This window comes from Liolophura sinensis, chromosome 9 (genome assembly GCF_032854445.1).
Source record: "Liolophura sinensis isolate JHLJ2023 chromosome 9, CUHK_Ljap_v2, whole genome shotgun sequence".
NCBI lineage: Eukaryota > Metazoa > Mollusca > Polyplacophora > Chitonida > Chitonidae > Liolophura > Liolophura sinensis.
In genome coordinates, this window is record NC_088303.1 from 20,550,879 (window position 1) to 20,564,935 (window position 14,057).

Below are 14,057 nucleotides of genomic sequence, written 5' to 3' on the forward strand. Positions count from 1 at the left end.
CGGTGGTCAACTAGGGACAGTGTTCCACACAGACCGCGCCCTCTACAAAGTCAACACCGAAATACCGGAAGCAATGAAGCCATGGCCAAATCACGTGATCTATAATGAAAAAAAATTATATACTGTAGACTGACAATAACGTTTGCAGCTGGAGCGCTGTAGTTTCACAATAAAATAAACGGTGAAAATAGATAAACAAAAATAACAGAATTTAGGCCATTGAAGGAAATATGTTCTAAACCATAAAACTGATGAGGTAACAATTCTTTTATACAAGAAACCATGGCTGTAGAACAGATACATTTGATACACTTCGTAAAAACATTGCATTCTAGTTTCTAGTTTAAAAGTAAAGTTTTAAATGATTTCCCACACAAAAACGACATTTTTATTTGAACAGAACATGGAGGTAGAAGAGAACGGAAGAAACGTGTGTACGCCTGCATGCTCGCATAGTAGCCTACGCGCAAATTTGCCATGGTGTTACGGAACAATATTCATTGCTACAAAAGTTGATAAAGCCCTGTGAAAATGTTGGTCGTACACAATATCCCTTTATTTACATATATGCATAAAAAACCGGTAGGTAACATGAATGTGTAATTTTACTAAACTGCTCTACTGAAATCACATTTTTTGTGAAACTGTTGAAGAAACATGAATGCGAAACTGTGTAAAAACACACTATTTCAAAGGATATACGCTAACAAAGTTTGTTTCGACCCTATTATTACTACGCCAATTTTTCCAACCCAAGCCCGTCCGGAGTTGGGCTATTTATTCTTCGCCGCTAAACTGGCACCTATACTTGACTACTCACCTTTTCTGTTTCTATTATATGAAGCCAAATTTGTCAAGCAGAAATAACATTTATTTGCACCATTGTGTGTACATGAATAAACGCAGATGTATTTTGGGACTCAAATACTCTATAAACTACCGATATTAATTCAATTTCAGATCCATGTTTTCCCCCCACCAAATGATATAAACTATAGAAAATATCCGCCTCCTGATACAATGAACATTAATTGGTCAAAATAAAAAATGTGTAATAAAATCGCTTTCATAGAATGGAAATCATTTAGTGGAACAGTGTGCCGAACTTGCACCTAATGGCAGAAAAGTGCCGTGCAGTTCACACGTGGACATTATGTCATATGTATCAACTGAAGATTTGTTGGTCCCTTCTTGTTTCAGTGGTCCCAGCGTTACAGGCTGCATGCGCGATAAGTCCTTTTTGTGGAGTGCCCGGATGAGTAATCTTCACTGGCGTGTGGGTCCACTTCCTGTTTCAGACATTAACGTTCGAAAGCTACGAAAATGGTAAGTTTATAGACAACATCGAGAGTATGGCTTCGTGAATTTTTTAAAATTTAGTTTTTTGTTTATGAAAGTCTTCTCAGATGCATGTAGAAACTCTGTTAGAAGTTTGTGCATGAAGTTGTTTTGCTGTAAACTTGGGGTAACACCCCGTTTTTTTGTGATGTTCACCAGACACACCTCCACGCTGACTATACCGGCTCTTTTGACAGACACGATTTTCAGATTTTCTCGCAGATGTCTTGTACAGTAAAAAGTGGGTTATTGGGGACAGTTAGACCCACCAAAGTCCTGACAGTTATCACCTATATTTGCCGCAAGTTGCAAGGTTAAAGAAATGTAAGAACCTAATCAAACTAGACAAGTGATAATTTACAATAATTTACATGCAGGCCTGCCACGACCTCATGTGCAAAACTCCAAACTCCATTTTCTCCCCTGAATTTTTCTTTGTTTTTTTATGAAATCATGCTTCATAGTTTAAAAGGCTAACATGGTTTACATGAAAATGTATGATGAATCAACTTACATTTTCTGAATGGTGGACCATAATTTATATTAGCCCCAGGTAGTTGTGGAGTGGGGTAAGACTAGCCCCACTTTTGACACATCTAGGGCAGTTTTCCTCCATAAGTCTTCCTAATGAGTTGCTCGATGAGAGGTATGCATGTACCTAGCATTAGGCAGCTATTTCAACACCTCTTTATACTGGTCTGGCCAAGTATTATAGCCACAGCAGCAACCCTTGGTAAAGCATACGCTGATTCACGCCATGTCCGATAGGTCCTTTATAACCAATGTCTGCAGTCAAAACACAGGTGTCAGCTGGAGCATTACCTCTCAGCTTGCTCGCACATGCAACATCCCATGTATATTTCACTTGGTAATGGCACACCAGCTCCAAAATCACTAGATGGGTACTGCTGAAGCAGCAGCCATTTTGCCTGGACCACAGTTATAGTTGAAAAAGTTGACGTTCCTGGATGGCTCATGTTCGTTAGCCCTAAAAAGACAAGCCTAATCACAAATTCTGGGCTGGTGTGTCATTACCGAGTGGAATATACCTGGCATGTTGCATATGTGGGTGAGTTCAGAGGTAAAAGCCACAGTTGTCACCTGCTTTGGAGTGCAGGCATCATTTAGAAAGGACTTATCAAACATAACATGAAACGGTGTATGGTTTACCATTGGTTGCTGATGTGGCTATAATAGTCAGCCAGCCCAGTATAAAGAAAAGAGTTGAAATAGCCACCTGGGGCTAGGTACATGTGTAACTCTAATTGTGCAACTCAGTTTGGAGACTTACGGAAGGAAACAGCCCCAAATGTATCAGATTGATGGCAAAGAACATTTAGTGCTGTTCATACACACATTAAAACTTCATATACATATACAAGGACAAGGTTTATATTTTAACCTAAAACTTTAAACAGCACAACATGATTTTGGCTCCAAGTATAAGTGTTTTACAGGCACTGTAAATTAAGTCAAAGCTAATCATTGATCTGAGGTGAGGCTCCCTTGGGTGTTTAAAGCATAGCCAAGTATACAGTGCACCAGTATGGGGGATTTTCTAGTGCTTCTTTATAAAATATAACAACCAGCAAGTGAACATGGATGGTTTATAACCATTTTATTATAATTATATATTTTTGTCTATTCAGGTTAAGGCCAGTCTTTTTTTTCTGCATATGTTTTTTATTTTTGATGATATATGCAGGGTTTGTAACTGTTTCATTATGCACCTAGATTATGCAAAACTAGATCAGATGTGTCCAGAGTCCCTGAAGAAGAATATTTTGTACATGATTTCTTCATGTAAAAGCATGTGGCTTCATCCCTAACTCCCACTGGTAGTTGTACATTGTATTTGAGTTCTGACTGCTAAGAAAAATCAGTGTGAACACTTTTTTGTGTGAATTTTTTTTCTTCTATGAAGTTTTTTGTCCTACAGACTGCAGAGCTATAACAAAAGATTTCATTTTAGTTTGATATTTTGCCTCATGCTGTCAGGGGGCATAGTACCAGATTTAGATTAAAACCCTTCTGTACTAGATTGTACAAGGCTGAGAGGTTTATCATAACATAAGCCTGGATGACTACCCTAATTCTTCTAAATTTGGGACAGATATTAGTAGTACTGAAAGTAGAATACTACATTTCTTTACCAGCCTTTTGGAAAGTAAAGATATGAGTATGTTGTTCATTAGATGGTCTAACCATGTATGAAGAAAGAAACTGAATATCCCTGCTAGAATTACATATATATTGGCTAAAATGAGCCACCAGGTGTCCCAAATTTGAGAAACAATAAGGTATATCCTCTGTTTTGTGGTGGTGTCCTGGCTGGCTCCCCAATTCACCATTTGGACTATGCCCTAACCTTCATGAGGAAGTTGTCAGCAGAACAGATAGAATGCAGTCTAAGTGACCTCATACTTACATGTAGTCAAGTTTCAGGAAAATATGTAATTACTAACCTCATCGGCATTGTTTAGAGTCCTAGACCACTAGACTGTTATAGTCATCAGCTGTCGATCATCCCAAAGGTAGGTATCTATCCATATATATTGAAGTTCAATTTCTCCACTCACTGGAACTTCACAAAATGGCTGCCTATCAGATACACCATCCAGGTTGCTGGGCCACACTTTCCTATTATTTGTGGTTGCTACATGCGCAAATCAGGATAACCGCAAATAACAGATAAAAGACAGTGGCCATTTTGGAAACTTGAAATCAGCAGAGAGGTTGAACTTGAAAAAAATATGGATAGATATTCACCTTTGTAATGATAGACTACTTGTGATTTTGAAAATCTAGTACTCCAAGCAGTTTGAAAAAGTAAATAGAAAGGCCCAGGAGGTTGATAATCAACTGTTTTCCAGAAGTGTACTAGATATCCTACAGACTGGGTGAGTAAGGTCAAGCCAAGACTGTTTGAGTCACTGCACCTGTCAAAACATAAAAGTCATAGTCATCCAGGGCTTATACATTATACCGCCTAATTGCATTATGACCTGCAGACGTAATGTGTGAAAATTTTATGAGAAATTTCAACGTTTGTGAGAATAGCCCCTGTCATCAGCTACATAACATGGTAGGTTCATAAGAATTTAAATTAAATAAAACAAATGTTTTGTTTTCAGACAGAACAACAGCTGGACTGCGCGCTAGACTTGATGAGGAGGTTGCCACCTCAGCAGATAGAACGCAACCTAAGTGACCTCATTGACCTGGTAAGTGAAGACAAGAGTTATGGTCCTTGACAACTTACTATGTTTTTCTCTCCTTACATTACAACATATACAAAAATCCGGGAAATCAGTTGTTAACAGGGTATATCAAGGGGATAGCTTGGAATTCAGTTCAGCTTTATTTTTATGTGACAAAGTCATTAAATCATTACGTGTGTTGTACTTGTAAACAGCACTATTTTCATATTGTGAATTATAGAGTTACACCCCTTTTTTTCTAACATTAGCGTGACATGTGGTAATTACCATGTTTACGCAGTAGTTTCTGAACTGTTGTTTGATGTACATATTCCTCTCAGCTGCTGTCACACAAGATTTGGGTTCAATCCTAAACTGGAATGGGAAATGTTGAGATTCTTTTGCTATTATCATTTGTGACCATTAGGGCTGTTTAACAGTAGTTGAAGACTTCTGATTTTCTACCAATATGGCATGCAAAACTGGATGTGACACAAAAGGAAAGTTTGTCACTTACTTGCCAAAGATCAGGGGTTTACTTCAGGTTGACTCTCATCGTAAACTGTCATACATGTATAAAGTGACATCATTAGTTCATTAGTATAACATCAAACAGCAATCAAACAAATAAATCTGTTATATCTGCTTATAGGTAGAACAGTGAATCACTCCATTGTGAATGTACAGCGTAAAACTATCTCCCTGTGCCTTCCTTTCCAGGTACCGAGTTTGTGTGAAGACTTACTGTCCTCTGTGGATCAGCCACTCAAAGTAGCCAAGGACAAAAGTGTTGGCAAAAATTACCTTCTGTGTGATTACAACAGGGACGGTGACTCTTACAGGTATATCCAGGCCTAGTTATGCAGTCTCAATCTTCTAGGTAAAATCACAGGTGTAATTATACTGTATGAAACCTGCAGGTAACACCTGCCATTTACTTATGCAGCATGACTAATATAGCTGACATGGAGTAGAAGCACAACCTTTAATTTATACATGAATATTGCATGGCTCTTACAGGAAAAAAACAACTTCTTCTTAGAAGTCTTACTTCTATCAGTAACAGCACAAACAGAATTTTTTTATTTTTTTATTTATTTTTTTTTTTTTATAAATCTTCATGCAAGACCAGGAGACAATACATTATAGATATTGCTTAAAACTGCACTAGTGTAATCATTCAAATGGTTCGATTTGTCTGGGTGCATTGTCCTGTTGCAATTTTGAAAACTGTAAGTTTCTGCCAGAATAATGATGTGATTTAATTTAACTTTTTTTTGTGTGTGTTTTTCTTAAATTTTTTAAAGATCTCCATGGAGTAATTCCTATGACCCGCCATTGGAAGATGGGACTGTTCCTTCAGAAAGACTTAGGCGGCTTGAAGTTGATGCTAATGCTGCCTTTGACCAATACAGAGAAATGTAAGGAAGTTCTGTACATTTACTCATTTTGGATTATCTGGTTACAGACCCACTTTTGCAGACTAATTGTTATGTTATCACTCAGGGACTATGGTACAAATGATGATGCGGGTGTGCTGGTATTTTCAGGGTGGAATGTCCTCCATTTACCTCCGGGACTATGTATGGTTCTGATGATGATGACCGTGTGCTTTATGTTGTCGGGTATTTTGAGGGCGGGGTTGTCCTCCATCTACTCCTGGGACTGTATAATACTGGTGATGATGCGGGTGTGCTTTATGTTGTCCGGTATTTTGAGGGCGGGGTGTCCTTTGTCTACCTCTGGGACTATGTATAGTACTGGTGATGATGCGGGTGTGCTTTATGTTGTCAGGTATTTTGAGGGCGGGGTGTCCTTTGTCTACCTCTGGGACTATGTATAGTACTGGTGATGATGCGGGTGTGCTTTATAATGTCAGGTATTTTGAGGGCGGGGTGTCCTCCATCTACCTCTGGGACTATGTATAGTACTGGTGATGATGCGGGTGTGCTTTATGTTGTCAGGTATTTTGAGGGCACGGTGTCCTCCATCTACCTCTGGGACTGTATAGTACTGGTGATGATGAGGGTGTGCTTTATGTTGTCAGGTATTTTGAGGACGGGGTGTCCTCCGTCTACCTCTGGGACTGTATAGTACTGGTGATGATGCGGGTGTGCTTTATGTTGTCAGGTATTTTGAGGACGGGGTGTCCTCCGTCTACCTCTGGGACTATGTATGTTACTGGTGATGATGTGGGCATGTTTTATGTTGTCAGGTATTTTCAGGGTGGGGTGTTCTTCGTTTACCTCTGGGACTATGTATGTTACTGGTGATGATGCAGGTGTGCTTTATGTTGTCAGGTATTTTGAGGGCAGGGTGTCCTCCATCTACCTCTGGGACTGTATAGTACTGGTGATGATGCGGGTGTGCTTTATGTTGTCAGGTATTTTGAGGGTGGGGTGTCCTCCGTCTACCTCTGGGACTGTATAGTACTGGTGATGATGCGGGTGTGCTTTATGTTGTCAGGTATTTTGAGGACGGGGTGTCCTCCGTCTACCTCTGGGACTATGTATGTTATTGGTGATGATGTGGGCATGTTTTATGTTGTCAGGTATTTTCAGGGTGGGGTGTTCTTCGTTTACCTCTGGGACTATGTATGTTACTGGTGATGATGCGGGCATGTTTTATGTTGTCAGGTATTTTCAGGGCGGGGTGTCCTCCGTCTACCTCTGGGACTATGTATGTTACTGGTGATGATGTGGGCATGTTTTATGTTGTCAGGTATTTTGAGGGTGGGTTGTCCTTTGTCTACCTCTGGGACTATGTATGGTTCTGATGATGATGAGGGTGTGCTTTATGTTGTCAGGTGTTTTGAGGGCGGGGTGTCCTCCGTCTGCCTCTGGGACTATGTATGTTTCTGATGATGATGCGGGTGTGTTTTATGTTGTCAGGTATTTTGAGGGCGGGGTGTCCTCCGTCTACCTCTGGGACTATATATGTTACTGGTGATGATGCGGGCATGTTTTATGTTGTCAGGTATTTTGAGGGCGGGGTGTCCTCCGTCTACCTCTGGGACCTGGATCATGGCTTCGCTGGTGTGATCCTCATAAAGAAAGCGGGTGATGGCTCACAGAAAATCAAAGGCTGCTGGGACTCAATCCATGTTGTTGAAGTCCAGGTAACGTAATTCTTCCACCTTTAGTACATTTATGCCTTATTTTGTCATCAAATCACGACAGTCTGACATTCAACAAAGATCGCTTGTCTTCGCCAGTATACACCTAGACTAAGTTTGCACACCTGTACCAATGAACATCACGTTGAGCAGAGTTTCCCATGCAGTAAAGTTGGTGATTTAGTGTCATTGTACATGTGAAACTTTCGTCATTGTGGCATGTATCAACAACGGAAAGAAAAAAAAAGTTTGGATACTAAGTGAATTTTCTACAAATGTCATGTCTTTATGTTGATTTCCACTTGATTGGCTTTTTTTGATACCTCAGGCTTACTGCTTATTTTCTGAGTATAGGCAGTGACAAACTTTAATACAATTTCAGTCACCATACTTGTTGAAACACCACTGTTCATTAATATAGCTATTAGTCTTATGCATGTATTGTAATATTGTGTCTCTTACACAAGCTCAGTAGTTAGGGATTACTTTTTAATCAACAAAAGTTTTCCCCTCTATAGGCCGTACAAGAAAAGCCGTTACATTGTTATTCCTACAAAATAAAGAGACAGTATGATAAATATGATGTAAGTTTGGCACCACCTGTATAGAAACTCTCTTGTGCAACAAGAAGTCTGTTGTATGGTGTGCATGATGTGAATGATCCTTTTCTGTGCACAGGAAAAAGGCACGGGAAAAAGTGCTCATTACAAACTGACTTCCACGGCCATGCTATGGCTACAGACCACCAAGGAGGGTTCTGGGACCATGAACTTGGGGGGCAGTCTAACAAGACAGGTGAGTGCAAAGTGTGGCCTTGCCCACAAGGCTAGCCTAGCAGGCAAAGAAAAATCCAACGTGAAATATATGTTAGGTGAAGGACCATTAAACACTGTTTGTAAAAATTTTAATGGCTTTTTGCCACTTAACATTCAAAATGTGTATACAGATCTATGAATGCATTTGCCAAATGGACCTTGAAATGAACTGTTTCCGGCAAAAAAATATGGATATGACATTGCCCATACTGTTTCACTGCAGATCACTGCAGAATCTGATGCTTTTTAGCCATTTTACTTGATGGGAAAAATATTTTCCTGGACAGTGTTTAATGGCCTTCCATTTGTATATCACCTTCTTTAAGAAGGTGTTGGGTATAGAGAAGCTGACCATATATGTACATGACACTAGGCCTGCCCTGGATTACCTCCCTTGTCACATGAAATTAGTTTGAGGTGTGAAACTACGAGAAGTGAGACCTGCCTATGCAGCATGTCGTTATGTGACAACAATGACAACTAGAATGGATCTGCGAATAGCAGATCCTAGGCCGGGATCCCGGATCGGATCGATGACATTTTCCCCTGCATGTCCTGTGGTTGTTGACACAGATCAAAGATTTTTGGCACGCATAGTGTACGTATTTAGCGCTTTGCACTCGGTGATTTTACGGCTGTTACGGTTTCCTCGCAATAGATCTCCAAATATGGTGAAAAATTGCGCTTTTTCGCGTTTTCATCGCCATTTGCGACAAAACTATGCGTCGCTGGAAAGAAATAAGTCCAGATTCATGATCAGGGCGTCAAACTACGTCGGGTAGCATGCTTACATTGTTTGTGCCTTTATCCCAGTCGCAAATGCATTTAAATTGCATCATATAACATGGGGACGTCAAAGTGCCAAATATAGCCAATCGGCCTTTGGACAATATTTGAAGCATTGCATCTCCCACATTGCAAAAACCACCAAATTCGTCATCAGAACATCGAACTACGCCTAGCAGCCTACTTGAAACCTTAAAATTTACAACATTTTTATCGCCTGACAAATTGGCTAAGCTGGGATCGAACTCTGACATGACTGACAGGCGTCACACCACGCAGACGGAAGACGGTTAGCGTTTAAATCCTTGTGTAATTAGGTCAAGTCTTAGAAAATTTCGCCAGCATCTCCCCTAACACCCACAATATTGTATATCTCACGTAGTCCCCAAGGAAGTCGCAAATCTCACTTCAACTCTACATACAAATTTTCTTTATGCTTTCATCTTTTATATGAGAACATAAGTTATTGGTCGAAAATCAACACATAACTAGCTACACGGCTTTCAAAGTCTCCATGCGACCTTACACCGTTTGTCACTGAGGCAGTCGGCCGGTCATTCCCTATGCGACGCTATGCCCAGTGAAAAACGGTCATTCCTTGGCAGACTTGGCTGGCATTATGTAAGAAATAATGTAGAAACACAGCCCGTGTAACAGCAAATTTGAACTTCCACGTCTCAATCCACGACCTGCCATGCACAGACTCACAGCTCTACTGATAGCTCGGCTGTTGTCAGAAAGTCAACACCTGGACCACGGCACATGTCCATATCTGTCAATCACCCTGGCCTGGTTAGCGTATAGTGAAGAAAACAAAGTCTGCTCAAAACAAAGCTAACATTTACAGGTCCACGTCGTTTGCTGTTGTAGTTAGATCTCTACGCCATCTAATAGAGTACTGGAGTTAGATGGGAACTGGACTGAATGTCATAGCACAACCGTTTCTGGAGGTCACGGACAGTGTAGCCGAAAGCATCAGGTCAAATACTACAAACCCAGTCCAGTCCCCATCTAACTCCATGTTAAAGCAATAGGATTCCCATCTTTTTCTAAACAAAAAACGGTGTTGTCATTTAAACGCTTCTAGCGAAAAAACTATTGATCGGAGCTCAAATCCGTTGACGAATGATCAAAAGAGCATGTCTTGGGCTACAATTTGGTGAAGGTTGCACATTTCTAGCTGCCTTAGTTCTTGAGTTACAGGTCCTTGAAGTTGCGTAACTTTTTTCAGTTTTTTGCTAAAATCTCAAAAAGTTAAACAGATATGCAAAAAATACAACCAGATTCGGAATCAGCAGCTCAAGATACATCAGAATACGTTGAGAACAATTGAACTTTAAGAACTTTTTGTGACGTCACAAATTCGACCAATAGCGAGCTTCCAGAGTTTTGACCGCAAGTAAACCGTTTTCTCAAACTTTAAAGAACTCGTAACCTACTAGCTGCATGTCAAATTTGAAAACGATCGGTTCAGTGGTTCTGGAGAAGAAGATTTTTAAAAGTTTTAAACAAAATCCAATATGGCGGCCGAAACACGTGACATAGTAAAAAAATGGAGAATTAGTCCCGAGATATTCACCACCAAAATATGTGTGCAAAATTTGGGACCTCTATGTTGAAAGGTGAAAAAGTTTCCATGCGAACAAAGTCGGTGGAAAAAAAAAAAAAAATAATAATAATAATAAGAAAAAACAGAACGATTACAATAGGGATCCCGTTCGGGAGAATGGGATCCCTAATTATTTCTAGGCAACAAAATGTACAAAAACCTGATATCTGCCTTTGAGAGTCAGAGACATCTTGAATGAAGTCCATGTTTTTCAGCTTACGAGTTTGTCAAAGCTTTTATCTCATTACAGCTAGGATTTGAGAATTACCTCTGAATGAATTAAAAAATATTTAAAGTGTGTTCAGGGCTTTCTGGCTAACTTATGTCGTGTTAACTACAAAACTTGCCATTAGCCAATTTCTGAGGCCTCACCTAACCACAGATAACCACAGTGACCTCAAGGGAGGTAATTCCATACAACCCTAGTACGCTAGCTGAGTAGCTGTTGTTATAGTGATTGGTAAGACATGTAGGTCTGAACACAGGTTGATTTTGTGATGGGAGAATAGTACGTGTGAATAAAAGGAAATTTTATTATCTAATAATCTGACTGTATTATGTAGGTCAAATATGTATGTTTATATCTCTGAATGCATTAGCACTGGCATGATGGTCTCAGTTGGATAAGTTCACATATATTTCACAACAGGTTTGACATTTCAAAATATTGAGTAGAATTCCCTGCATCTGAATTATTGACAGTGGTCATTTATTTGTAAATAGGCCAGTTCAGCTGTAACATTGTGTTCACTTTCTGGAGGATCATATCACCTGTGTGGGTGTTTTTCTGTTACAGGTGGAAAATGACACGCCCGTCAGTGAGGCCTCCCCTCATATAGTTAACATAGGTAGAATGGTAGAGGTAAGTATTTGATTACAATTTACTGTGCTTCAGCAACCTGATTACCTACATGTCTAGTGTGACACACATTGGTTTAAAGCCATCAACATTCGTTTAAGCTGGTGCCCATTTGGCTCATCCAAGGTTTTGTGTAGTTTGTTGTATGTAGGTATTTGGAGGGCTACAGTTGCTAACCTTTCGCTGTGTTTTGTTTTCTTTACTCAGAAATACTGTGCTTAACTTAAAAGATAAAATACACGATACGGTTTACTGGCGTAATATGTACTTGTAAGAAAATAATCAGGAGCCAAGGTTGGTGCCTACAGAAACTGAACAGTTTTCTCCACCCATTTTCACGGCTGTAATTTCAGTATAAAAGTTTGAAACAAGAGTCAAATAAATATTTGACAGCATGGACTGTTTTTGTGTTTTTTGGTCTAAGTAGAGTTGTTTTATCTTTATTGTTAGTTTACATTTATGTTTCACTTCTGTCATAATTTATTTTCAGGAAATGGAAAACAAAATAAGGAATGTCCTCAATGAAATTTACTTTAGCAAGACCCGGGATATCGTCAACGGTCTTCGGTCGGCAACTCCTTTGGCTGATCAGAAACAACAGCAGGCGTTCAGGAACGAGATCGCAGAGGCTCTTCAGAAGAGGCAGAAAGCTAACTAATGGCGGAAAAGTGTGGAGGGATGGCATTAAGTCTTCTGTCACAGTTGGGAGGAATCAGGAGCTGATATTTATAAGAACAGAAAAAAAGCTAATCACATGATATATGTAACATATTCACACGTTCTGTGTCCATTATACTTCACCTATAAATACTACATGTTTCCATGGTATCATGTAGCAAAAGGCTAAGGGAGACTGACTGGCCTGGGTGGGGATCTCTGTAAATGACGTGTACAGCACGCAGCACTTGTCTGTTTCACGACCAGATTGTTCCCAAAATGGGTTCTTGCCTCCAAAGCTGACTTAATAATTGCAATGTGAGTGTATTGCATTTTGAATTTTAACTGAATGCAACACAAAGCAGTATTGCATCTCTTGTGCTTATATGACTGTATTTTTATACACATGCTTCAAGTACATGCTGCAAGTTGCATGTAATCATGATGTTAGTTTGAATGTTCTTCACTGGGAGTAAGTTAACCTGCGCATTGCGGTGGGATTGGGGGTGGGGTCAGAGTGTGGAGGCAACACGGACAGCTTGTAGTGCAGCAGTGTCACTCTTCTGGTCAACTGACATTACAATTTTTACTGTTCAGAAAAGGTTCATCACTGTAGTAGTACATGTCAAGATGAAATTATCCTCAGTCAGCGCTTACACAAGATTATACTTAACAAAGTCTGTTATTCTTACACATGTACTACTGACTGGAATCTTACCCCGCCTCCTCCCCGCCCGCCCCCCAAAACTCACTCTGCCTGAAAACCAATTAAACTATGACTTGTCTCATCTGCCCCTATGCTATGGATTTGAAATTCCCACTTTTTATTTTGTGTGTACCTCCTGTAAGAAATTTTCTTTTTAAAAACCCATTCCATTACTGTGCACAATAGACTCACTTTGTATTGCCAATATGTAAACCCAAATACTGTTCCCAGTGATTGCCAGTACTATTAAGAACATGCTAGTTTAATACCATGGTACTGTAAGTTGTGCTTCTGCGGTACAACCAACTTCCTTTTTATAATATACCCACACGATATGAGAACATCTTATGTCTACAGGCAAGAGACATTGATGTACTTAACACGTAAGAATGGCTTTGTTTATTGTAGAACATAGTATCAGGGGAGTCAATTGTGTGGGTTAGTAACTTTCTGGAGTGAGAGATTGGTATTGAGGAGGGGGTAGAGGTCAAACTGGCTTTGGGGCAGTATCGCCAGATCTTCAACATATCCCGTTTCTGGCAGAATGGAAGATAAGCTTGCAGCTGGCTGCATTGGCATCTTACAGCATAGGTACTACTTCATGGATTAAGAATGATTTTTGTTAAAGTTTGTTAGTACTACATGTACGACTTCTATTTTGAGAGCTTTCTAATTATTTTGTTGCTTTAGTAAGCATACATGTATGTTACAATGTCCTGTGGCTTTTTATGCGGGGGTGGCCAGCATGCTTCTGGTGGCTGCACTTGGGTGGGCCTTGCAGTATTGCGTGGTCAGTCTGTGAAGGAAAACTGGTTTATTCAGAAGATGGTCCAGCAACCAGTCGGTAGGCTTTAGAGCTGTAATCATTCAATATGTACATAATAAATTAAACCTAAATGCCATGTCCAAACTGTTTATTTCTTGTTTGTGGGTGCTCAGAGTGCAAGGTGCAAGACTCCAACATGTATGAAA

General features: G+C 39.9%; 1 protein-coding gene across 1 annotated transcript; it reads left to right on the top strand.

Annotated features, from left to right (window-relative positions):
* The first annotated feature begins 1,262 nt into the window (after positions 1 to 1,262).
* LOC135475333 (F-actin-capping protein subunit beta-like) lies at positions 1,263 to 13,126 on the top strand. Its single transcript, XM_064755188.1, has 8 exons — positions 1,263 to 1,326; positions 4,473 to 4,562; positions 5,259 to 5,380; positions 5,846 to 5,959; positions 7,515 to 7,656; positions 8,332 to 8,448; positions 11,660 to 11,725; positions 12,213 to 13,126. The coding sequence occupies exons 1-8, from the start codon at positions 1,324 to 1,326 to the stop codon at positions 12,378 to 12,380; spliced, it is 822 nt and encodes a 273-aa protein (XP_064611258.1). The 5' UTR covers positions 1,263 to 1,323; the 3' UTR covers positions 12,381 to 13,126.
* Positions 13,127 to 14,057: the final 931 nt, after the last annotated feature.

Coding starts and splice junctions, on each gene's coding strand:
- LOC135475333 (XM_064755188.1), top strand. Junction 4,563..5,258: donor TAAGTGACCTCATTGACCTG/GTAAGTGAAGAC, acceptor CTTCCTTTCCAG/GTACCGAGTTTGTGTGAAGA. Junction 5,960..7,514: donor TTTGACCAATACAGAGAAAT/GTAAGGAAGTTC, acceptor TTATGTTGTCAG/GTATTTTGAGGGCGGGGTGT.